The following is a 27,411-nucleotide window of genomic DNA, read 5'->3' on the forward strand; positions in this document are numbered from 1 at the left end:
CAAGATCTAAGCAATGCCGACACAAATTATTTAATTATAATAATTTCAGCTTTGAACAGGAGCCCACAAGAACAATTATACAAGCATATGCTGCTGTGTAGATTTTTTTTGTTCCTATTGTGAACCTTGACAATGATGGCACTCATTGTGACACAAAAGTCTGGGACGGTCCCAACCTTCAGGATATGAAAATTTGTAAAAACAAAAGAGAAGACACTGTCCACCTTCTCAATTTTAAAAAACTTAAAGTGAATAAAACAAAGTAAATTAAAGCTAAAAAAGCTTAAATCATCAAACAATCATGGTGTACACTCACTAGCCTCTTAGATAGTGCTTTTACCGCTACCGCTTTTGCCTTAAGAATTGTCTGAATTCTTCATGGCATAGATTCAACAAGGTGCTGGAAACATTCCTGAGACTTTTTTGTCCACACTGACATGATAGCATCACACAGTTGCTGCATAGTTGTTAGCTGCACATCTGGGATGTGAATCTTCTGTTCCACCACATCCCAAAGGCGCTCTATTGGCTTGGTTGGTGTCATTTGAGCACAGTGACCTCATTGTTCAAGAACCCAGATTGAGACAATTTGCAATTTGTGACATGGTTCCTTATCTGGGTGGAAGCAGCCATCAGAAGATGGTTATAAAGCCATGAACATGGTCAACAACAATACTCCAATAGGCTGTGGTGTTTAAAAAAGCTCAGCTGGCACTAAAGGACTCAAAGTCTGCCAAGAATATATCCCCCATGCCATTACACCACCACTGCCTTGAAAGCTGATACAAGGGAGGATGGGTCCTTGCTTTCATGTTGTCTACTTAAAATCTGTTACTCTACTATGCAAATGTCATAGATTAGAACCAGACAAAACATAATTTTTCCAATTCCCTGACCAATTCTGATTAAAACCGCATGCTCAGGCTCCTGCTATTAGCTTGTAAGCCAGCAAACTTACAAGCTTGTAAGCTAGAACCTGAACACCCAGTGTGATTCTGCCTCTGTAGCCACCTGCTTCAAGGTCCAATGTGTTGCATTCTGGGCATTGTCCTCTGACATCTTGCATCAAAAAGGCATTTTTCCCTATAGAACTGCTGTTAACTTTATGTTTTCACTTTTTCCGGCCCAAATCTGTAAATCGTAGAGAGGCTTGTGCAGGAAAATCCTATTTTTTCTGAAACATTCAGACTGGCCAATTTGGCACTAACAATCACGCTATGGTTAAAGTCACGTAAATAATTTTTTTTCTCTGTTATGAAGCTTGGTTTGAATTTCAGGCAGTCATCTTGACCATGTCTTCATGCCTCACATGTGATTGGCTGATTAGATATTTGTAATTACTAATCAGCAACAAGTGTGTATAGGTGTATTAAGTGTCCTGTGAGGTTATATGTGTATAGTGTATATATTCCCACAATAAACTTTCTTGCTGCCAGGATCTTTTTTGAAGAGTGCATCATTATAACACTGTCCTGTTCATCCACCGTTTCTTTATTTGTTATCATCCATAGTTTTTCACAGTGACGCAGCTTAGGACCTAAAATCTAACTTGACACATCTAAATATCAGCTACTCTATACAGCGACTCGCCAGAAGTTGTTGAGGAGTCAGAGATCTTCTCAGAATGGAATATAATGCGAATTGTTGAATTAATCTGCAATGCAAGGATGAAAATTACCAGCGAAGTGCAGAGAAAACGCCATGATGAAGTTACGGGAATGCTTTATCGAAGCTTACTGATGCAGTGTTCTGTGGAAATGATTCAATCTGTAATGGATGATGCGTATATCGAAAAAGAAAGGGAGGAACTGGGAGGAGAGAAGGGGTTGGCAGTGAGGTAAGAGCGCTGTGGTCCATGGATGGGAGGAGCATCATAACATTGCTTACGGGACGCAGAGCTGCGTCTCGGAACCGGACTGGGAAACCAGAACCAGTCGGCTTGGGGAAATTTTGAGTAAAAAAACAAAAAACAAAACCCGGATGTGGGGAAGCAGAGCGTACTGTAGTTCTACGCTTAAGCCGTCATATATAACACTAGCGTAAGTTACGTATTTAAATGTGATGTAGCCGATAGGCACTGACTGGACAGGCGGTGAAGAGAGGTCGCTGACGGACTGTGCGCACTGCTGAGTGGACAGCAGGGTTTCTTGCTGTATATTTAAGCTTGGACGGGCTCCTGACAGCAGGTTCGCACTTCTTCTGCAGTGCAGCTCGTCATCACCATCATAACCAGATGCCCTCCGCCGGACCGGACCCGTTCAGTTTCATGCCGTCCAACCTGACCGGAGCTTGAGCCGAAGGATGCAGGTTAAAAACCAGATCTGCACAGAGCGGAGCAGCAACGACGACCCGGAGCAAGATGACAATCAGAAGAAGACTTCGTGTTTTTCCAACATTAAGATATTCCTGGTGTCGGAATGTGCTCTCATGTTGGCACAGGGCACCGTGGGCGCCTATCTGGTGAGTTTGGGGGACACAGTGTTGGTCTGAAGGAACGTCATGTTTCTCAGGTAACATGGGGTTAACGCAGCGCCCTTCAGACCGGCGCGGGCAGACAGTGAAAAAACGCTGCGCTGCTTCGGGTGCTCAGCTGCTGCGTTTAATAGCCATATTATTTTGATCACATTACTAAAATTATATCCTCCAGGAGCCACTGACTGATGACTTGCTGCGTATTATCCATCAGGCCTATGCGCCATCTGCATGTCACAAAGCGCGTCACAGCGGCAGTAGACTCTACGATATATGGAAAATTTTACTTGCTCATATGGATGGTCTGTTAGAGAGCAGCTTACGAAACACTGGTCAGGAGGTCCATACTGCTACACGCTCTGCACCCATATGTCTCAATAATGCAGGAGGCCTTTGACACCGGAGGATATAGGCCTAGGAGATGACGTGATCTCCACAACACAGGAGACAGCAGCTTTTTTTCTCCCCCTCATTAACCAGACTGCATTTCCTGTGACAGCTTGATCAGAGTTATAAGCTGTTACTGCACTGTTATGATTAGATGTATGTCAACATAAGAGATCAAGTTTATGTTGCAAGAGCACGGGAGAAAAATGTGTTTCTGACTCAATAAATAAAGATTTCATCAGCCATCGCTAATGCAGGAGTGAAATGAATGACAAAGCCTTGAACTCAGCATTTAGAATAACTGTCAGCACTGGTTTTGGCTCAGCCACTTACTGGAAATCAGTTTTTTTTGTTTTGTTTTTTAAGAACAAATACGCTATTGTAATCAGCATTATTTTATTTATTTTTATCAAAGCCAATTCCTTGATAAATGTCAGCACAGTCTTGATACCATAAATAACTTTGTAACAGGAAGGGAATGGAAGTTATTTTTAATGAGCTTAGGAAGACAGGATCTTTTTTACCTGTCTGCTAAACACACTCTGAAAGGTGCAGATGATTAGAAGCACTTCTTTGATATTAGTCAAAACAGCAAGGTTAATTTAAAAATGGTGAGTTCAAACATTTCATTAGAGCCAACTTTTTGGTTTAGCTTTTGTCCTTGAAGCCTGTTGTGGAGCTTTCTCTTTTAAACATCCCAAACCAAAGATGCACCTTTAGCAAATATCTGCAAATAAAAGCATCACAGAACCAACATCTCTCCTGTCCTATGAAATAGTTTGCTATCACTATTTAATACTGTTTTATTGATTCACAGTGGGCTGCTAAATGTACTACAACAGACTTGTCTCAACCTTGTCATCCAAATCTTGGAATGTTATTGAATGGAATTGTTTAATAAGTTGAGCATTCGGTGAATTTAAACAAATCTGAATAATAATCAGATGCATATGGTAGCAGATCTTGTTACTTAGTTTGCCACAGTTGAAATACATCAGTGTTTGACTCAAATCTTTTCATGTTAGTAGTCAGACAGCGACTGTACACTTTTTATGGAAGGGTGACTGTTTTCTAGCCTTCTCCAAGGACAACACCAGTACAGCATGACTAGGCTGAGGTCTTGGTACATGGATCCATCAGCAGATATATGATCCAGTTTTTGACTCTGCAGTGGAGCTCTGTGTGACAGGATAAACAATACAGCACAGGATGAAAAGCCGTTATGCATAATTCACCTGAGCTCACTTCTGTTGTGGGAATGAACATGATTCATTCGCTTTTTTTATTCTACATTTTTATTCTACGTGAAGCTTCTTGCCTTGAGCCACACATATGCACATATTCCCTTTTCCCAGGTTTGTATCAGGTTAAGCCTTGGGGACCTTCTTGGCAGCTATATAGCAGGAGGATGGAGATAGGCACATTTGCAGCTTGTGTGTTATCAACAGGTTGATATGAGCTCTAAGGTAGTGACAGATGGCTGATAGCACCTGAAGCTAAATACTCGTATTATTGTAAACAGATTTAAAATGGAAAATATATAAACTTTATACTCCCATAACTTTAATTGCAGCAATTTATAGCACAGAAACTAAACTCAAGTATATAAACTCACTTTAAACGAGTTGCTGTGATACCATTGGCTGCTAGTTGTAGCACTTGTCCTTCATCTCTCTTCCTTTTCTCTCTTTTTCTGCCAGGTAAGTGTTCTGACCACTCTGGAGAGACGCTTCAACCTCCAGAGTGCAGATGTGGGTGTCATTGCCAGCAGCTTTGAAATCGGCAACCTGGCCCTCATCCTCTTTGTCAGCTACTTTGGCGCCAAGGCTCACCGGCCCCGGCTGATTGGCTGCGGTGGCATTGTCATGGCGTTGGGGGCCTTGCTGTCAGCCCTGCCAGAGTTCCTGACTCATCAGTATGAGTACGAGGCCGGTGACTCGTGGCATGCCGAGGATGGCAGGGATGTCTGCTCCAACATCTCCAGGTCAGAGAACAGAGACTCTGGGTTTAAATGCGGTAATCGAGCCAACACCAACATGATGTACCTTCTGCTCATCGGAGCCCAGGTCCTGCTGGGCATCGGGGCAACACCTGTTCAGCCCTTAGGAGTGTCCTACATTGATGACCATGTCCACAGAAAAGACTCCTCACTGTATATAGGTGAGTCAATGCAGAGGTAAAACACAGAACATGACTATCAAGTGTGTATTTTTTTATAGCTATAATTTTTATTCAGTACATGAACAATGTAACTGTGGATTCTCAGGCTAATTACTGCTAGTGGCCAGATGAAGAGCTCTTTTCACTGATGCTTTGATCACAAACACCACCTCTCAGCTTCAAGCAGTCTGCTTTTTGTCCTCAGACCTCTCAAGGTGTTTTCATGCATCTCGCTTGTTGTTGTTTTTTGTTTTGCTTTTCATACCATGTTTCTAATGCTTGATGTGAACAAAGATTGATGCTCCCAGCCGGTATCTGCTGTACATGCAAAAGTTTCACGTGACAGACTCATTGCATAGTTGCATTAAAAAAATGTGTACAAGCTCATTTGCAATCCAAGGGTGTCAAATGCTGACATTTTTATCAGAGTCAGTGGCATCTCACAGATATACATGGTGTCCTTTGGCACCTTGGCACGAAGCATCTGAGTTATGCAATAGTAAGACGGGGCTGTCACTCCAAATTTTTGTTGAACTGTTTTAACCCAAACCGCATTATTTTCCTCAACTGAACCAAGTCATATTTGTGCCTAAACCTCAATAGCGAGGCAAGGAAAATAAGGCCACACACGAGGTTTCAAAGAGGACATGAACCTCCTCTTCAATGACAAACTTGCAGCTTAATGGTGGATGGGATAAAAAATGGATGCAGCCAGCGTGAAGTCTCCCACAGGTTTTGGACTCTGCATTTTCATGCCTCAGTGTTAGTGATTTGGCTTCTACCATGCTGTTTTATTTTTAAGCCAGAATTTAATCAGTGTAGTTGGATGAAATGCTGACTTATAAAATTAACAATAACAACATTGTTTGGCAAACAGTATCGTTACAGTGTATAAAGAAAATACTAGAATTTCACTCACCAGAATAGATGGACAAACTTGGATGGGCTGTTCCACACAGTAAACCATATAATATAGTTCCATTAAAAATGCCAATAGTACAAACACAGTGGAGAGATCTAGTTCAGTGACTCAACTTTGCAGAGGAGAGGGCTGGCAGACAAGATTCAGCTGCCTGTGTCAGGACAGCTGTCAGTCAAAACAGACACACCCCTAACTCCAGTATCCTAACGAATGAGGAACAAAAAAATTCATGCCCTGAGTCCAGTACCATTTCCTTCTACCAGTCTGTAAACATATTTTTAATGCTATTAGTTAGGCATTTTAACATTAGCGTCTATGGGGACTAATTCAAGTGGCTATAAGAAGAACTGCAGATTTCGGCACTTTTTTTTTTTTTTTTTTGCCCTGAGGGTTTTTGCTTGGTCTTAATCTGCTGTTATCCCTTGAGTCACGTAATGTGGACTGTGTAGCACTTTACAACAAGGCATTTATCTCACAGCATCCAAAATTGCTATGGCTCCAAAGAACAACGCCAAAGGAGACCTTGTACGCAGTTCCGTGACACTGGCACGATTTGATTTTCTGAGATGAGAATGCTGCTAGTAAATTTTATTAATTAAATGCTCAGTAATGGTACATTGCACTGTTGCTAAGTGTGAATTGGGCATTTGCAAAAATAGATGAGGAATATTGATTTTTTTTTTATTAAATTCTGGGTCTGATGTTGCCCTCTTTCATATCTGCAGGGGTTCTTTGGCAAAGCACGCTTTCCCAACTTTAGTAAGCATTTGAAGGTCAGCAGCAAAAGGCTGTGGTTTTAGTTACAGCAGCAACCGAGAGGTCAAAATAACCCTGTGTGCCAAAGTTGCCAAGGCAACAGTTCAAAGGCAGTGACTGAAGCTATGTGCCATCCGTGTGACCTGCTAGCAGCAGAGCTCTATCTGGGCAGATGGAGAGAAAGAGAACTTAAGAAACATACATATCACTTGCTACAAAATTTAGAAATATATATGTAAAGGGCAATTTTGGTGTTTTTTTCCCCCCAGTTTTTTTCCTCTGTTTAGAGCCCACAGTCAAGTTTAATACAACTTTTATTTTGAAAGCTATGTCTTTTCATAATCTGGAGTCAAAACCATGCCACAGACACCTTTAAGCTGGTCGGAGTAAGCTGGTCAGCTTTCCACTCTTGTGGGTAACAGGGGCCCTTATAATCATATCAGAGAGATTCAGCAGGCACATGCCACCTAACTGGACTCTCAGCATCTTTTTATGTAGTAAGTTTAAATTGCTTCCATCAACGCTGAGGTTCTATCGCTAGACAGATCTGTCCTGTTATTAGCTGTGGTTGTTTGCTGATATAGTGATGGCATTAGGGTTGTTAACCTGTATATTAATGTATGCACATATTGCATAGGTACATTTAACATTTTGTTAAATGTATGTGATATACCTGGTGTCTGCAAGCAAGACTCCCCCTTGGTGATATTCAAACTACTCTGCTTAAATAGGTAGGTGGGCAAAACTGCCAATGTAGTGTATATAGCCATCATACGTGGGGGCTATCCAGGCATTTAAATTATTTTCTTATATTGATCTTAATCACTTTCCTCATGTACAAATTAGAGCTCTTATAGGTTAACCACACTTCATTTCAGGAACCTGTAACAACAGTAGGTAAATATAATAGCTAGTATTTAAAAATACAAGTTATTATCAGTTGATATCAGTTAATATATGTTGTTATCGTTTTATATTTGGTATTAGTGTATCAAGAAGTATTGAAAAATTACAACTTTTTTCAGCTAGATGTGGTGTTTAGTCTGATGCATGCATCACCAACACATTAAAGCTTTGTGATTCAATAAGGCAAAGCCGGCGGCATATGGGTTTGTTGCTTTAATGGAAACAAAGGTACTGAGAAATAAACATATGCTGTTCAGTTTTCATTTCCCTGAAGCTACAGTAGTTGCTCCTCCTCACAAGCTCCTTGGTTTGTTGCATTTTTTTTCTGCTTACATCTCAGCACAGACCTCTTTGCAGGGTGAGTAGGCCTGCGGATTCTGTGCCTGCTTTGATCTGCACAGTCTCTGCCAGCAGACCTCGGTGTAGGGGAGGGAGGTAAGGATGGACAGAGGGTGGAGGAAAGGAAGAGAGAACGCAGCATCAAGTAATCCACCCTTGAGTTACCCTCCTGCTTGGTCAGAGGCCTATTCATACCAGATACCTGATGTTTTTCAGTGTAAATGTAATTTATTAGCCAGATAATATCCCACTATGAACACATGATCCATGTGAACAATCACAGTCATATTTAACATCTGTGAAATATTGTAATACCCCCTGTAAAGAAACTATAGCAATTACCAAACATTTTAGATACATTATATGTATTAACTGGACAGCACAAATCAGTATTGTCTCACAATGCTTCATGGTTACTATTCTTGTTTATTTAAATTTCTTTTAATTTGACAAAATGATGAATTTGCACACATTCATATTAAAGACGAACAAAAATGCTGTTAGCCCAATACTAATGCCAACATAATAACATTTTGATGTTTAACAGGGCTGATATAATAAACACCACCTTAGTTTATCATGTTATATGGCTAACATTTACTAATTAGCGTTAAACACAAAGGACAGCAATGGCTGGCAATGATCCAAAGTATTTCATCTGTTGATGGCACAGTTCATGGTGAAAGAAATTGTTGAGACATTTGGTCAAAACCACAAATGTCTGCCTCAGGGTGTTGCTAGAGAAAACGTCAAGAGGTTACTAAAGCCATTCATAATCATCGTTTTTATTATAACCATTTCTTGCAATCAATCCAGTCATGACTAAGTGCCAAAACTGGTCCAATTTGCTAGCTCAGACTTTGGACGTCACGCTAAACTCATTGATTTGTGAAATCTATGGCTTGACTTTTTCACTGTCATCTTTGCAAATTTTGAAAGACAATAAACTGGATAAGTGACTTTACATTGTAGTGGTTTACAGATTTACAAAACAAGTTTGAGCTTCCTGGTTTGATTCCAGGAGATAAAAATCCCTTGGGCATCAGGAAAGGCATCTAGTCTAAAAATCTGCCAATTGAAATATGCGGAGGTACCTGCTGTGGCGACCCCTTCTAACTGAAGGAGCAGCCAACAATAGGTTTAGACAATAAACTAAAGGCACCCAATTTTTTTGGCTTTAAGCTTTACTGTATGTTTTAAGTCTGCAATTTCTAAAAGTGAAACAGAAAATTCTATTGGAAATACACCATTGAATTTTGATGCCACCAACGGTCCCCCTCTTTGGAAATATCTCGATCGTTAGATGAGAGCTATGGCTAAATATCATTTTTGGAAAATAACGGATAATAATTAGTCCCGAGATATAATGAAAAATGCATTATTATTATTGTTTATTTTATTGGTTGCTTACAGAAAGCATTTGAATTACTGCTAATTTGGACATCACTTGGCATAGCAGTGGTTTAAGCTTAGATTTCTCCTGAATGGGGTTAGCTCTAATAAATCGCACTGCAGACTAAAATTGAGCCTGATTTGGTATGAAGTCTACTTTTATGTGCCCCAGCCTTTTCTCTTTCATAACATCCCCCAAGCTTCTTCCTTTGACACTTACAGATAGTACTCTTATATTAGTCTTTTCTATCCACCACCCCCTCTCTGTTCTGTCTCTGTTCTCCATTTTTTGACAATCCAGGCATGTTGATTGCCATGGTTACCTCCTACAATGTGACTGCTGTTGTGTTATTGGTATTTACACAGTACGTATGTGTTCTGTGCTCCTTTGTATTTCCTTCTTCTAGTCTCAGGGCGGTGGTGTTGTTTGACAAGACTGACGTGTGAAGGCACATTTAGACTGTAAGAAAACCTCCTGAATAATGCAGTGTGACAGAGAAGCGGTTAGGTGTAGTTTAGCAAACATCTAACCAAATGATTAAATATTAAAGCGGCAGCTCTCCACAGGCTTGCTAACAAAGCAGAGGATTGAAGGAGAGGCTGCTCTTTTGTGGCCACATCTTCACCCTAAATAGATCAATACTGCCTGGAAGAGAAGGGCACGAAAGAATACTCAAGTGTAATGCAGGAAACATTAAACACTTGTCATAGGATATATCTGCTCCATGTGCCTGTTCTTCTTCAAATGTTATGTGGCCTTTCTCTTGTGTGTGTCTTGTACTTCACTCTGTTTGTTTTCCTCTATGAGTGTGCCTGTCCTAATCATTGTGAGCAACAGTTCAGGCAGCAGGCAGCTAAAAAAAATCAGAGACTGCTGCTAACTGTTCAGTTAGTTGCCCATCAGACCACAATGATCAGACCATCAAATCATTGTGCTTTCTGGCAGTTTATGGGGGGGGATGGCGGCAATGCAGCCATGATGACCTGCAGTAGTAGAGTGAGATCTGTGTGATGAAAAGTGTTTCTGTGAGGCAGCACTCTGGCACCAGCAATGCTTTGAACTAAGTGCCAAAGCCTGCGTGCCAACATTAGCACAATGTATAATGTTTGGAGTTGTCGCCGTCATGATCTATGATGGCTGAAGGAAAAAAGAACAGATATGGCTGATGGGAAAGTTTGACTAACAGTGAGGCAAATGAAATGCCAATCACATGGCAGTGCTTTATTATAAAATAGATTAGGATTCATCTTGTGGTACCCATGAATATCTGTATCCATCCAGCAGTTGTTAAGATTGATTTGGCTGTAAAAATTTGCTCTTTTCTGCCGGCACTGCTTTCAGTGCACCACCATCGCTGGTAACACTTCATAGCAGTTTAGCCATTAATTATCATACAGACGTATTGGTGAGCTTACAACTCACTGAAGCTGTTGTATATGCATAATATTTTGCGTGCGTGTGTGCGTACTATAGCTATAACTCACATTAAAGTCTTGAACTGTATTAGAGAAGCTTTTCATGATTCACAGGTCAGTATAATCCTCATTTATCTTTTACTGGGCCTTAGTGCAGCATTTTTGCTCCCTTCCTTCTTCCTATGAGCCAACTTTCTTCTGATCATAAGATCTGAAAAGCTAAAGTTTTGAAAAGTTGGACAGAACTGTGCGCGTACGATTGTCTTATTAAGTATAACCCTTACCACTGACATCACACTGAGCCAAGAGTAGAAAAAGAGCAGAGCCACAAGGAATCTGAAACAGTCTGAAGAGTTTTTGTCTCACAGCGATCTTTGTATATACACGGGCCTTTTTATCTGAAACTTTGACCATGTTTAAAATAGTTATCCGCCACTGTTACAGAATAAATGTGATAAAGCACAAAATATATTCCCTTCAATGTCAAACTATTATTTAAAGTTTGGATGTGTGTGGGCAGCTGTGAAAGATTCCTCAAAAAAGGAGAAAATGGCTTCTTTCAGAAAGACCAGCCTGCTGCTCAGCGCTGTGGACTGTGAGTCCAAGCCAGATTGTAATTGTATAATTGATTGCTGTCAGCTGCTTGACAGATACCCCATGTGAAGGCAGCTAACCCTCCTATCAATTGTATCCACCACAGAGGGTCTTAGAGTAAAGCAGCTATTCAGTTAGAAGCCTTCATGCTGTGTGCATTTTTTAACAAGTATGTAGCATCAAATCGCTTCTGCACTACATCTTAACACGATGCAGTAAATGTTTCTGCGTCCATAATGAAATCTTTAAAAAAAACACACTGTGAGTTACAAAGCTAGCCAAAGACCCTCCTGCTTTATTTAGTTTCTATGCATTCACATTTTATTTTTCAAGTTAAAATTCAATGCTATGACCATTATTACTCATTTTAGGCCACAGTAGAAGGATGGAGTTAGCTTACCACTTTAGATCCACACTGAAATACTGTATCTCTGAAGACTTACTATGAAGTTTTGTACAAACGTTCCCAGAGAAAAAATATTCTACTGATTTTGGTGATCCTCTGACTTTTTTGAGTCATGCCATTTGTGAGTTTTAATAAAATGTCTGAGCAAAATTCGGATTTGGAGCATTTATTCATCTGGACCTCAGGATAAATTGTGATAATCCCGTACTTTAGCCAGCACACTTAGGTCAAAATGTTACTTTGTGCAGCATTGTGGTTTATGACTCAATTGTTCTACAACTCACTACATTATCATCAGTCCCAGCTGTAGGTTTGTACAACTGAACTAGTATTATCCACATAACAGGACGGTATATATAAGATGATCATAGTGACCTTGATACTACTATTTTGTGAACTAACCATTTAAGTACTTGGCTGTTGATTGTAAGCCCTCAGCGCACTTGATCCATGATGATCATCATGGATTTCTTAACATCAGGTCAAGAGAAGATTGCAAATATTCAGACAAACCAACAATCTTGATTACGCTTTCTGAATATCAAGCGAATGTACAAGCAACTCAGAGTAAGCTGGACTACAGGAATATTACAAGCATGTAGCAGAGAATTGCATTGGTTGTATTGGTGACAAAAATACAACAAATTACAGCACATTGTTTTAAAGCACCGTACAGAACAATAAATGAAAGTACAGTAAAAGAGCAGCCTAGGAGGAGCATGGAGTCCAGCTCTATAGCTGCAGGGTCAGCTTCTCTTATCTTAGCCTCTATTCATCGCTTTAATGTGTGTAATGAAGCAGTGTGAGGCTGCAAGTTTAGAGTCCACTGCAGCAAAAATGTTTTTATTCCACTGGAGTTATTACTCCTCCACTGTAGGACAGCAGAGGAAGGGAATGGGCGCTGACTCAGCACACACTGTCCGCTCAGATCGGCACAGGTTGTTTTATATGAGCACCTTTTAAGAGCACCTTGGCCAAGATACAAAGTGCCAGCGATTGAACTGTGCCATAATGTGAGCCTGAGTGTGAAATTATTCATGCGCTGGCAGTGTGACCAGGTAGAAGAGCCTTGTCTAACACAGTATGACCTTGCATCTGCTGCATTCATTACTGCTAGGCACAAAAGGCACAATATGGAGCTAGACCTACCATGAGGTTGAGTATAATTTTTTATCACTTTTTTCTTTGTTTTTTGCACAAGGGTTACAGGATTAAAAAAGAACTATAATCTGTATTTACTTACATTACTGTCCCCCCAAAAAGCTACATATCTATATTTAAATCGGTTTAGTACTGCTTTTACTGCTGCTTCCATCTACATGCATGATTTTAAATGTATCAGCTACTTGTGCCATATGTTGTCATATCCATGGTTACGTGCTTATTGATCAATCTCACCCCAGTAGATTGCAGTTTTTTAATGTAACTGATCACTGACTAAATTACACAAATAACAAAATGTGAAAAATAAAAAGGACTGATATGGCGTGTGTCAAAATAATATGGAGATCTGGACTCGATTGTCTGGTGAAAACCTAAACTGTGGCAAATATGAAACCTGCTCTGTTTAAGAATTGTGATACTTTTAAGGCTGTTATAGTCCACTTAAGGCTATTATATCTGTGTGTAATGGATTCAATTCATTTTAAACATCAAAATTCTACACATAATATCCCATGATGACAATGTAAATAGAGTTTGCTTGAAATTCTTGCAAATTTCTTTAAAAAATAAAACTCTAGAGTCCATCTGTGGTAAATATAGTTGATTAATATGTGTTGGAAAGGCACACAGTTGTCTGTATAAGGTCCCATAGTTAACAGTGCATGTGGTTGTTTTTAAAGAACAACTGAAAGAAAAACGTACCTAATTTGGTATTTGTATACAATATAGTTATACTAATTGAATAATTTACTATTAATTCTAATATTTATCTCAATATTTTAAACACAAACCTGTGTTCAGTGGTGCCATATTGCAGACTTGTGATAAATGAAAATGGTACCTCTTGCTGAGTATTCATGGTCTCCACTAAGGAGGTTGTTGTTCTGCAAAAGCTTGACTTAAGTGGAGTGCCTCTATTGCCAGGATGGTCATCTTCATTTATGTGACACAAAGTTACAGCTCTATGTAAAATAAATAAGTGTACTGTAGATAATAAATTGACATTCTGTTAGTATTGGCCATCAGGTTTGTATTACCTTTAGCTTCACGTCTAGCTCATCTCAGCAGGTGGTGTTCAGAAGGAAGGAACAACAGCTTTACGTCAAACAATAGAAGTAAATTAAGGTTGTCACCATAGGACACTGTAGCCAGTGTAAATTAGAAGGGACTGAGACATTTTAGTGTAAGGTTATATTTATTATTTGTGTGGGCTATATTTGGAAAGGAATCCCTGACAAATATTCTGTTTTAAGTGTATGAAAACACTATAATATATATACATATATTAGTATGATTGCTCTCAAAGAGCCCCACTTTATAGTGGCGACAGTCTTCCTGTACCTCACTTTCCGCTCCCGTTCCAAAGCTATCAGTGCTTTGATGCTTGCAGGTACACTGCAGATACTAAGAGCATCTTCCATCCCTCCACAATTACTGCAAAGTCAATAAGTCATGAAAGATTTACATTCCATCTATAATGAGCAATCAGAACTTATACCAATCCTGTGAAAGTTAATCTACTGTATGTCAGAAGAATAATTATTTTTAAGAGTGTAGTTAAAAATGTGTGCACATCATCAATATCTGCGGAGGAACATAAGTCTGGCAACTGCTGATTTTTCTAGTAGTTCACATATTGCATTGCAGCAACTCAGTGTAAATTACAAGGGGGAAAAACCATGTCGGATCAGCTGGTTTAAGATTGGGTTTGAAACATGAATTGTGCAATGCTGCTCTACTAGTCTAAAAGTACAAAATAAATTGCAATATATATGCATATATTTGTTATATAAATGTAAAATCCCACAAATGATTCCACATAAAGATCATTTAGTCTTTCTGTAGTAAAGTCCACTTGCTATCGGATGTGAGTCAAATAAATAACATGGGAATAGAGCAGATGACTAAACAGTAGTGAATGATATACTGTAAGGTAAAGGTTGCTATGTTTATTATTGCTTCAGTACTACTCCTCATTCTTTCACTGGGTTTTCAGTCATGTCTCCATGGATATGGTCTCGGAAGTACCAACTGTTGAGTTCAGACAGCAGACTGGCATCACACATCTCTGTCTTCATGCTTATTGCTGCTATTGTCATCAGCACTTTCACTTTGACGACCACTCTCCGGCTCTTTGTCTCATGTAACTGGAAACACTGAGGTTTTTGTACCCACACTAGTTTTCAAAGTATTGAGCGTTGGTGTACTGTAGATCAGATTGGCAGGGGCCCAATATTTTCTGCTGGTTCACTGCCATGTTTGTGTGTGTTTGCCAGCCTCACTACATCACATACATTATAGATTAATTGCCCTTTGTGTGTCTGTGATTGGAACCCAGAGGAAGGCAGAAGAGGATATCGGAGGTCATTATTTGGTTGCTTGTTGAGCTGGCCCTGCTCTTACCCCTGACCTCCTCTATTACCTGACTTAAGCCCCGGCGGTATCAATGGCTCTGGTCAAATAAAAATAGCACACAGGGAAAGTTAGAGCTGGCAAGACTGACTCCTCGCTAGAATCAGTAAGCACACGATATCCTGTCTCTCTTCATAAACAATTATGCAAAGATAAAAACAAAATTTATATTTGAAATTGTCTTTTTGACATTAGTGGGCAGGGAGACATTTGATTTTCTTTGAAACAGTGCCAAAAGTTTCAAGAATGATTGAACTGTTTTACAAATGGAGCTGAACAACACCACAAGGGGAAAAAAAGTGAAATTACAGTGTGTAAAAGTGTCGTAGAAAAAGTAAATTGAGTTAAAAGAAGGCCTCAGATCCTAGTATTGCACCTCTTAAAACTGAAGCTGTGTTTGCATACCTTTGCACAATTCTCTGAAATCGGCTTTGTGAACTCTCATTTCTTATAAAATTCAGTTCAATTATTTATATAGTGCCAAATCACAGCAACAGTAACCTCCAGGTGCTTTATTTATAATGAAATTCCTTCACTGCAAGATGTTTGTGGTTTTTCAAGGGTGTTCTCTTGAGATTCAGATTTGGGCCTTTGTTTTGGTAGATTTGTTACTGCACTTGGCGTCATTATCCTGGCTCGGCCTGGTTCAGGCTAGTTCAGACTCATGGCTTCACCGTTAAGAAATCTCCAGAATTCAGATTAATCAGTGATTGCATTTAATCACCAAGCTGTCTTTGTTCTGCAACAAGCATACTGCTTTTGTAGCCATTTGACTGGTCTGTGCAGAGCACATAATTCCAGAGAGCCCAGTCCTTACCTTGATGTCCAACGCTGGCAAACTAGTTTCCAAACTATGGACAGAACAGACTTTCTTTAGTATGCCTGCTACGTGGGTTAAATTTGTGCTCTTTCTGATTGCAGGTGCATGCACTTTAATGACAACAGTTGCAAGACTTTTTGCAGGTCCCGTGAGGAACGTTTGATGTAGTATCTTGCCAGACTAATAAGCATCCACATCCTTTACTCTGAAGGCCTGAATTTACACCTTAGCATGACGATAACATTATACACTTCATAAGCAAAGGAAATACCAGACCCTAGTTTGATCTGGAACCTCTGATCCCAATCTTATAGACTTGAAACTGTAATAAATGCTTTCTTATTTTCTTGTGATTGATCTATATTTTTTATTATTTGCACTTATACCTCTAAATATGAGCCTATAATACTACTCTGTTCTCACAAACAATAACTGGTGATGTCCAGAGGAGTAATCATTAAATCGCCTACAGAGAAATTGACTGGCCCTCTCATCCTGTCAGGAGTGAGCAGCGCTTCCTCTGCTTTGGGATCCATTATTAGCAGTCAGGCTACTGGAACTCACTCCTATTGTTCCACTTACCACCAGCATGGGTAACAGATTAAGTGTCACACACACAAACACACAGACACACACAAACAGTCCAGCACAGTGTGATGCTTTATAGAGAGCTCTCAGCCTCTGTGCCAAAAGCGGGCCGCTTTTTACATTCAGGGGAATGTCAATCAGAAAGTGCATCAGTCACTCCCCACTGCTCTTACAGTAAGAACCCATTTCCTGCTTGATTATTTATGATGCTGCTGGATAATCTAGCCTTGGATCAATTACACTGTGCAACCTATGGGCTGCATATTACAGTGATGGTGAATAAATCTGTCGCTGGAAGACTTCGGATGAAATTATAAAATCTCTTGGCATGGATTTCATACTTAATCTTTAATCTTTAACCAACATACCTTTGATTCCTAATCACAAAGTGCAATTAACAAGTATACTTTATAATAGGAAGCATCATATCTAATAGAATAGAAGGTGCTGGTAATAAACAGCTTGATGCAAGGCTGCCCTCTGCTGAACAATGAAGTGAAATGCATGTGTCCTCTTGGCTTGGGTCATTTTATGGTGCAAACACTGAAATGTGTTGGTGTTTTTTGTTTTTTGGGGTTTTGCTGCATACTGTCATTTTCTGACAGACTTGTTGTTCTATACCTTTGTTTTGTCTTGCAGGTATCCTATTTTCAACTTTAGTGTTCGGCCCAGCTTGTGGCTTCATCTTAGGATCTGTCTGTACCAAAGTTTATGTTGATGCTGTTTTCATTGATACCAGTAAGTTGGGAAATAAATGGTTAAAAATATTGCAAAATTATACCACACTGAAACAGAGGTAATTTTATTGTGACCTCTACTAGTACACCAATACTCATCCTTCCCTCTATGACTGCTGTGAATTTTCTTACCCTCCAACCAAGGTAAGCTGGACATCACCCCAGATGACCCTCGCTGGATCGGGGCGTGGTGGGGCGGCTTCCTCCTGTGTGGTGCCTTACTCTTCCTGTCCGCCCTCTTCATGTTCGGTTTCCCCCAGGCGCTGGATGAGCAGGACATGGACAGTGGAGCTGAGAGTGAGCAGGCCATGCTGCCTTCTTCCCTGAGCCTGGAGTTCCAGGGCTCTAAACCCAATGGAGCCATTCATGGCTTTGATATAAACAGCGGACTCTCAGTCTGTCAGCATCTGAGAGGTGAGGAAGTCAAGAGAAGAGTGGAGGGGGTTTAATAAGTGACAAGATTGTTTAATGGAATATTTAAATTCATACGCATGCTTCTGCTCTTTTCTCTCAATCCTTCTTCATCCTTTCTACTTTTTACTTAATTTTCTTCTCCTTTGACCCAGTGATCCCCCGGGTTACCAGGCACCTTCTCTCCAATCCAGTGTTCAGCTGCATCACGCTGGCAGCCTGCATGGAGATCGCTGTGGTTGCTGGCTTTGCTGCCTTTCTGGGCAAATACTTAGAGCAGCAATTCAACCTTACAACATCCTCAGCTAATCAGCTGCTAGGTAGGCAGTAGGGATGGATATTGATAAGAATTTATTGATACCAGGGCCATTATCGGTTCTGCTTACAGCTCACATTCGTAGATTCCATCACAATTTCTTGTGTGGGAGAAAGAGTACACCCAAGAGGTTTTAAGCATCAACACAGCTACATAATTATCACTGAGTGGGAACACATTGTAAAGCAGAGGAAAAAGGCTTGTAAAGCTGTGCTGCCAAGAGTTTGACTTTATTGTTTTGCAATAGGCTGATGTCAGAAAACCTTGCCAGGATTGATGAGCGGGGTAAACTGAGAATTTTAAATAACTTTTTAATATCTCTTTAAACAAAACTCAGGACTAAACTTGCGAGTAGTAACATAACCAAAAGTAAAAATGTGTCGTAACTAAAGATAATAATATGGTGGATTTATGCTTCGAAAACTAGAAAACAATAGATAACTAAAGTGTTAAAATAAGTGAAGTAAAAGTAGAAAGTAGCATAAGACAATAACACTTAACTCCATTAAAACTGTATTGAAATAAAGTACTTAAATGAAGATATTCATTTACATTCTCTCATCTCAATGATATTGGGCTCTGTAGCATTAACAGTACTCTAGCAAAATACTTACCATCATGGTTACCATGGTGAGGCAGGTTTCCTTTCTCTCCTAGAGGGGTCCCACTCTTATCTCAATAAAAGGAAATTATTTATGTTTTTTTTTTTTACTGTCAAATCATGAGGAATGTTGCTCTATAAATATAGAATTTACTTGTTTTTCCCTCTCCAGGTATGACGGCCATCCCCTGTGCCTGTCTGGGAATCTTCCTCGGGGGACTCCTGGTTAAGAAATTGAACCTGTCAGCTCTGGGTGCTGTCCGCATGGCCATGCTGGTCAACCTGGTGTCCACTGCCTGCTATGTCTCTTTTCTCTTCCTAGGCTGTGACACTGGACCTGTCGCTGGGGTCACAGTGGCCTACGGCAATGAGTAAGAGTGATGACTTACTGATGTGAATGAAGAGTCTTTCCAGGAACTTTTAGTTCTGTATAGTACTTTTCCCCACAGGGATATACTGTAGGTCCATGCAAACAAAAAATTAAACAAATCCCAGAATTAAAAAAATCCTTCAGAAAAATTGCATTAGATTTTCAAATTGTACATATGCAGCATTATCCCTAACGTGACCTTTGACTTCCTCTATAGGACGTTGCAGTCTTGGCAGCAGCCTGAGTCAGCATGCATTAGTAACTGTAACTGTTACACTGCATCGGTGAGCCCTGTCTGTGGCTCCAATGGAGTCACCTACCTCTCAGCCTGTTTCGCTGGCTGTACCAAACCAGTGAGTTGGGACATTACTGCTGATAATCATTGCTCCCCGGTGCCTGAAGGGCTCACAATAAATATAAATACTGCAGATTTACTTGATATATCATTATTACATTATCACCTCATTTCTTTTTGTTTGTCAGAACCTGACCAACTGTGCGTGTATACCCAGCAACAGCGAAGAAGCAGTGGCTTTACCAGGAAAGTGTCCCAGCCCAGGCTGTCAGCAAGCCTTCCTCACCTTCCTGTGTGTTATATGTGTGTGCAGCATGATTGGAGCTATGGCCCAGACACCCTCTGTCATCATCCTTATCAGGTATGAGCACGTCCCCCCCCACTTGCTATTCATCAACTGCTCACAAGAGGGAGCTGGCGACATTTCAAAATACCGGTGGTTCTTCAATGGAAAGGATTGATTTATCAAGCTGACAGTGATACGGACAAATACAGACACACGCAAGTGTATATTAACTCATATATAATGACAAATAACACTAAAGGCATTATATGCACATTGTGTGTGTGTGTGTGTGTGTATACATCATGCTTGTAATCTAGATAGGTAAGATAGAGAGATATGTACAAAATAATGTAATTTAAAACTCAATAGGTCTACCAATTAAAACAGTTTTCCACCACAGTACTTAAAGGGTTGAAGTATTCTCTTAATTTTCAGAACTGTCAGTCCAGAGCTTAAATCCTACGCCCTTGGTGTTCTGTTCCTGCTTCTAAGATTAATAGGTAAGAAACACTTCACTACTATTGGCACTCTGTATTGTGTTTGTGCAACAGCTGTTGGTCTGTAGTTTTACTCTGTGACTTAAACGTCAGGGCAATTTTTCACCTTGCTTGAAATGAACTTCATCAGTCTGTCTGCCTGGATACATTAGGAACATGAACTCAAACTGGTGTTCTTCTTGACCTTGTGACCTGCTGTCTCTCCGCAATCCCCACCTGCTCCAGGCTTCATCCCTCCCCCTCTGATCTTCGGCATGGGCATCGACTCCACCTGTCTGTTCTGGAGCTCCGTCTGCGGCGAGAAGGGAGCCTGCATGCTGTACGACAATGTGGCCTACAGGCATTTGTATGTCAGCATCGCCATCGTTCTCAAGTCATCAGCTTTCCTCCTGTACACCACCACATGGCAGTGTCTGAGAAAGAACTACAGGAAATACATCAAAAACAACGAGGGGTACCTCACGCCCACCGAACTCTTCGCCTCCAACGTGACTCTGGACAATTTGGGAAAAGATATCACGCAGAACCCAACCAACAGGACAAAATTCATATACAACCTGGAGGACCGTGAGACATGTGACAACATGGAGTCTGTTTTATAGTGCTGGTCTGCACTGGGGCTGCAAACCGGAGCCATTAATGTGCAACAGACCTGAAGCGTGATGTTTCTGAGTTCAGAGAAATGTCCTCAGTAAAGTTCCAGTCTTCTTATCATCCAAAACATGACACATATTGAAAAAGAGAAGATTCCCCAAATTTGCCACGCCCACGTTTTTGTCAGCTGAAATTAAGCTGGCTTTAAGAAAATTGCTTTTACGTTTTCTTTGCAAAGTTGGAATAGAAAGTGACGAGGAAAGAGGGGAAAAATCACATGCAATAGATTACTGCTGACGAAAGTTTAGTTCAAAGTTTTGGATTTACTATACCAGAGTTTATGAAATGGTTTATTTTCCTTTAGTATTTCTCAGGTATGGTATATCAGAAAATGCAAAAAGGGTGACAGTAATCAATTTTCAGTCCATCTGCAGTGCATCTGGGGATCCCTACAGGAGACTTCTTAACACATTTGTTGTAAAGCCTTTATTAGGTTTCGACTCCATCCAAAACCAGTTATCAAGCCCTTTTCACTGCAGTCATTTTGATATTGAGCATGCACAATACCAGAGCCTCTGCCCATGTATACGTATGGAACAGAGCCACTATTGTTGTGATTAATCACATCCGTGTTTACCCTGCAATAACATTTCAGTGTGGCTGCTATGAAAAGGGCCCATTTCAAAGCCAGTATACAATTACTGTACGTTTCTTCAACCTTAACCCCCGGCAGTGACTCAAACAGACATACAACAAGCAATGAAAAAGGAATCAAATGGTTCAAAAGGTGCAGAAGTTTACAGCAATATAGAAAACTGATTTATTTATTTAGCTCCTGCCACCAATTATTGCAGGTCACATTTTCCACAAAACATGGATTATCCCACTTTGAAATGGTTAAAATGTGGAAGAGGTTTCTAACATTTTTCAGAGAATTAAGAAACAAATTCTTTCATCATAGCTTTCAGTGTTTACTTTAGTCGAGAAAGTTGTTGGAAATATGTGAAGTTTTGGCACTGATACTCGACCAAAGTCTGAGATTATATTTTAGTTTCGGAGCCACAAAACGTTTCAGTTTTTTGTTTTTTTTACTTGACATTTATGAAAATTAGATGCAGCTTCTGACAGGTAATCAGAATAAAAGCTTAACTGTTAAAGTTTAAATAATAGCCTGACTCAAAGGAACAGAGTAAGATGGCTTTTTCATTAATGTTTAGACGAGATGCACATGATCAGATTCAGTAAATGAACCTGTAACCTTTCCTAAATCACTGATTCAACAATGCTCATGCCAACTGCAAACAGATGCAGAATAAGAGTTTGTAATGTAATTTCACTCTTGGGGACATCGTTTACAGCATTGATGCATGAAATACAAAGCAACAAATATAACAAGCAGGAGACACTGCAAATAAGACACTCCAGGTACATTATTTAGGAGGGCCATAGCAGGTGGCAGCTGTGGGGAAGGAAGCTTTTACCAAGAGCACCAGTATGACTAGTGAGCTCACACTGGGTGAAAGTGAGAGTGTGAAGGCCTTTATGTGGAATACCAAGTCATTGTATTGAGACTGTTGATTGTAGTGGCTAGCTGTCAACAGACACAGCATAGCATGACGCACAGTGTCCAGCCAGAATGAGTTCATTAAAAAGCATGCTGGTAATGCATGCACATAAAAATAAAATATGTTCAGAATGATGTCACTATATTGCACAGACTCTGTGGTTTGTTGGCCATTGTAATGGTTAAATATACATTTAACTCGAATGGCCTCCAAATTCTATTTTTGACCATGGAACAGCTTTATAATGCATACTGCATTGTGATGATGACTTTTTTTCTTCTTCTTTTAAATCAAACCTCAGCTGTCACAATCACTCACACTGAAGTGATTGTCTACATGCAGATACAATACAGCTTTTTGTTAAAGAATTCAGCTGGATTCAGATTTTTGACATATCCACTTTATATATAGTGTTTTTCTTCTGGCTTACTCTGTAAGTATTTAATATGTTTTGCATCAAAAATCCAGAGAGCAATCATCACAATACGTTTCATTTTTAAAATGCATATACCCTTTGAGGCTTTGGGAAATACGCTTTTGGGAAATTCTTTTCCTAGCCAGAGTTAGAAAGACAGGGTTGATAATACTCTGGCCAGCTGTACAGTAAGTACAAAGGTAGAGCTAGCTGTCAGTTAGCTTGGCTTTTTTATAAAACTGAGTACCAGGCTCAGTCCAAACATCGAAACAATCAGTCTATTCAAGTCATCTTATTATACTAACATGTTAGACCTACATTGTCTTTGTATACTTTGTATACAGAAACTGAAATGTCAAAATTGGGGTTTATTTTCTCAGGTTTGGGCCTGGAAATCAACCAAAAAAATGCCCATGAAATTAGAACTTGTTAGTTTTATGCCTTAGTTGTTGCATATATGAAACAAAAATGTTAATAGGTTATCTTTAAAGGTGCTGGTCAGTAGATTATGTCATCATAGCCCAGTTAGCTGCTCTGCTTTATCTGTTTGTGCTAAATTAAGCTAACTACTGGTTATAGATTCACATAAGAAAATCTGTATGTTTAGCTTGTTTCCCAAAATTTCAAACTGTTCCTTTAAGCTAGCTTTGAAAAGGTTCACAAATTCTTTTTGCCACCACCAGTGTCTCAAGAGTCATTTATTAAGAGTAAATACATGCACATTACTTGTAGGTCTACAGCATTTTAAGTTTCATATGCAATGAACCAAAAGAACAAGATTTAAACTCTACATATAAACTCTACACTAATAAATACTTTTATTTTGGATGCGCATTACTTGTAGGTCTGCAATATATTGAGTTTCATAAATAATTAACCAAAAGAATAAGATTTAAACTCTACATTGATGCTGCTATAGCTTCAAAAATCCTAAAATCACAGTGGGAAAATAAAACAACAGATCAGTGCTTTATGAACCTATGTTGACCACAGAGACACGCTAAACCACATCACATCATTGTCTTTGTGGATTTTCTTAGAATAGACTATAAACAAGTTGAGATTTTTTTTATATATATAGTGAGAGAACTTTTCGGCACTGATTAGTCAGTGCCTGTTTTCAAGCTCAAAATCTAACGACGATGGAAATATTGGCTCCAAACGGGATATTTGGGATAATGCTGAGCTGTACAAATAATTCAAAAGAAACAGGGTGGGGCACCTTCTGGCCACCATCTCCTCGTCAGCAATCCCAAACAGGTGGCGCTGTCTTTGATATTTATAGCACCCCAGTGTGTCTAGTGTTGACTCCTCTGTACATAATAGTGCCATAAAAGTGCCGAAGTGACACCATAGAAGTGTTCTGTGACGTCCTGCAGAGAACTTTGTCTGAACACGCTGGAGCTCAAAGCAGATCCTCCGGTTGTATGTAGCCTTTTTGTGATATCCCTCAACTTACTTTCACCACATCATCCTAAAGTGTCCCAAAAATATATTGCCTATAGAATATTGTACATTGGTCTAGAAAACAGTAACACTTAGGATGTAATAACTGTTAATATGTAGAAGTTTTCTACTAGTGAAGGTATTGTCGAATTTAGATTGAATTCTCTTTCCATCAGTGACAAAGCTGATACTGTTGCTTTGGTACAATTGAAAACAATACTTTGCTTGAACGTATTGTTTTTATTACTGTGGCACCGATGTTGAGCTGTAGTCTGAATTTGTACAGTAGATGAGGCTGACTGTAGAAGATCAGCCAAACTTCACTGATAGCGGTCCTGCAACTGTGCCTGGATGCGAAGCTCTACTCTAAGACTTTATGATCGGAGCTCATGTTGTGCCATATCAACCTGTGCACTGTAACATTCAACACTTGCAAAGAAGAAAACAACATATTTTAGATCTGTCCGACAAGTGCAAGGGCAGCAGCATTTGCTTGACCTTGCATTGACCTGTGGCAACAGGACTGTTTTCTTTTAGCACCTCAATGTGCTCAAGACGTTTTGCCTTGTGATGGAAAATAACTTTAAAGCTTAAATGTTTTTTTTCATCCTATTATTTTCATTCATCTCTTTTGATGGCCTTGCCGTGTGGTAACAACAGTTTGACTTTTATAAAGGACTTTTAGTGGCAGGAGTATTGACCTATGAAGAGTTCACTACCAAAATATGACATCTGCAAAGAAAAATTATTATTATCTATGGTGGTTAAAGACACATTTCGCCAACAATAAATAGGTTTCCTGTTTAAAAAAAAGAAGATATAATTTGTTTAAAATTTTTGTTGCTATTATGTATTTTGGAATTTTTTTTTGACATTTTGGAAGACAACTCTTCATATACGGATTGATAATCCTTTGTTTTGAGCCTTTAGGCAGCATGTTGCCTTTGATTTGAGAGAAACATTATGCTAACAGTGACGGCTTTAAAATGACATGTCTGCTTATGCTGTTGGTGGTAGTCAAAATGAGAATTGTAGGATTCTTTGTAAGGGACCTTTGCAAAAGAAAAGGGTAATGAAATAAGAATATATCACCTATATTTTCAAAGATTTTTTAGATATGCTCTGTTGCTTCTTGGTATTTGTTTTCAATTTTTTTCTGATAAATTTATATTTAAAAGCTTTAGTTCTGTATATTTCTTGGAAATTACATGATTGTATGTTTATTGTAAATACATTAAATATACTATTTTTGTTTGTAATACGAACTTGTCTGATGAGTTAGCAAAGGATTATTAATTAATAACACCTACAGCTAATTTAGAATCAACAATTGCCTAGCATGAATGTTTTCGGACTGTATGAGGAAACACTGGCAGGCACAGGGAGAGCATGCAAACTCCACACATAAGGGCTACAGAACGGTATGAGCTGTTAACTTTCTTATTCAGTGTGAGAGTGGTGGTGCACCAGCATGCCGCCACTTAATCCAGCCAGAGATATTGCACTTATTAAAAGATGCCTTGACTGAGAATTCACTACAGCAATGCTAGCAGCTCTTTTAGACTTCAAGGTTTTCTTTAAGATGTCAACCCTGCAGAAATGGTGTCTTTATTTTAAGCACAAATAATGATCTTCTGTGCAGACATTCCATAAGTAGAATTTTTTTCTTTTTTGTTATTTGAAAGAAAAGAAAAGAAACGTCTGAAGGCATATTTTCCCCACTGGCTGATGGAAACGTTGTATTCTTCAGGTCATGTGGTCTTTGAACAGATATTGTTCAGGGGTGAACTGATAAAAGAAAACTTCATGGACATACATCTAATAGTTGTTGAGGAATTCCTTTTGAACAAAAGCAGTGGTAGATTTATCCATGTGTAAACTAAATATGGTTACTGAAACAGAAAGAGCCACATTGCTATGATGCTACAGCAGTGGCCTAAAGATTGAGCATTGTTGTGGTGCTGGTTTCCAGCCTGGCCCATGATAAATCTAATTTATCATATTATGATTAAAAACATAGAAGTGATTTTTTTTTAGCACTGTTAATTGGATGAAAAATAAGCAATGCTCTATAAACATGCAGCCTGTGAAGAGAACACGTTTGTATTGTTTAAATGTCACAAATAGAATGCTGCTAAAGGCAGCACTAGATAATGATGCAGCATACAAGATATGTATTTTTTTATTCACTCTTCTCACACGCAGACAAAATGATGTAGTTTGTTACATTGCATGTAACGCTATTCTTGTGATAAAGGGCTATTCACTCGGTCAGTGCTTGATCAGCCGGGGTTAAAGGTTACATTTTCTTTTCCCATCTAAATGCACTGACGGAAGAAGATAAATCCTGACATCAGTTTAATCGAAATGTGCTGGTGCTTTGCCATGATCTAATTTCCTTTCATCCAAGCCCTCTGGTTATCCACAGGCATCTCGCCGCGCTACAGCAGCCAGTGGAGATAATAGCCGGGGTTATGGATTGACCGGTGAATCATCTTGTACTGCTGCTGTGAGCGAGCCAGGTACGTGTTCGGGGCCAGGTTGCTGCGTTGCTTTTATGCGAGAGCCTGGGCTGAGAGCTCTCCTGTTTCTCGAGTGCAGACGAGGTCTCGCCAGGGCCACGGTGCAGTGAAATGGAAAGCATGCCATTCCCTGTTCCGCTTGATGCCGTGTGACTGTGAGAGGTTGTGTCATGTTCCTTGGCTATTGACTCAATGACTTGGGACTTCACGACAAAAGCCTGAACCCGTGCGGGCTCTCTGCGTGCTGACAGAGAAATGTGTCTTCCACTTGTCTTCACATTGACCCGCGGACTCTGCAAGACTGACGTGTCCACGTCCCCAAAGTCTCACCTCCTGAACCTAAAAAATAACCTTTCCACGACCTCGCCTGTCTCTCATGCTCTGTTAGCCTTGGGTCTGGCTGCCATCGAAACAATTCAGTGAACTGGTGTTTTTTTCCCTGATACAGCTATGGATTACCTGTCTGCGGCAGCTTCCGCTACATGGATGACATGGTTGAGAATTCACCCTTATGTGAATCATATTATTCTCTGTCACAGTGGGTTGAAAAGTCAAAGCACAGAGTAAGCATAAGCCATTAGCTGGTACTCAAATGACAGCACACAGAGCCAGACCTTCAAGG

At 39.7% G+C, this 27,411-nt stretch overlaps 1 protein-coding gene across 1 annotated transcript; it reads left to right on the forward strand.

Moving 5' to 3' along the window:
* The first annotated feature begins 1,825 nt into the window (after positions 1 to 1,825).
* LOC113026346 (solute carrier organic anion transporter family member 3A1-like) lies at positions 1,826 to 25,526 on the forward strand. Its single transcript, XM_026175028.2, has 10 exons — positions 1,826 to 2,460; positions 4,560 to 5,019; positions 17,374 to 17,472; positions 17,616 to 17,885; positions 18,038 to 18,202; positions 18,972 to 19,170; positions 19,387 to 19,522; positions 19,653 to 19,825; positions 20,186 to 20,250; positions 20,473 to 25,526. Exons 1-10 carry the CDS (start codon positions 2,302 to 2,304, stop codon positions 20,847 to 20,849), a joined length of 2,103 nt encoding a protein of 700 aa, XP_026030813.1. The 5' UTR covers positions 1,826 to 2,301; the 3' UTR covers positions 20,850 to 25,526.
* Positions 25,527 to 27,411: the final 1,885 nt, after the last annotated feature.

The sequence above is a fragment of the Astatotilapia calliptera genome, chromosome 1 (genome assembly GCF_964374335.1).
Source record: "Astatotilapia calliptera chromosome 1, fAstCal68.1, whole genome shotgun sequence".
NCBI lineage: Eukaryota > Metazoa > Chordata > Actinopteri > Cichliformes > Cichlidae > Astatotilapia > Astatotilapia calliptera.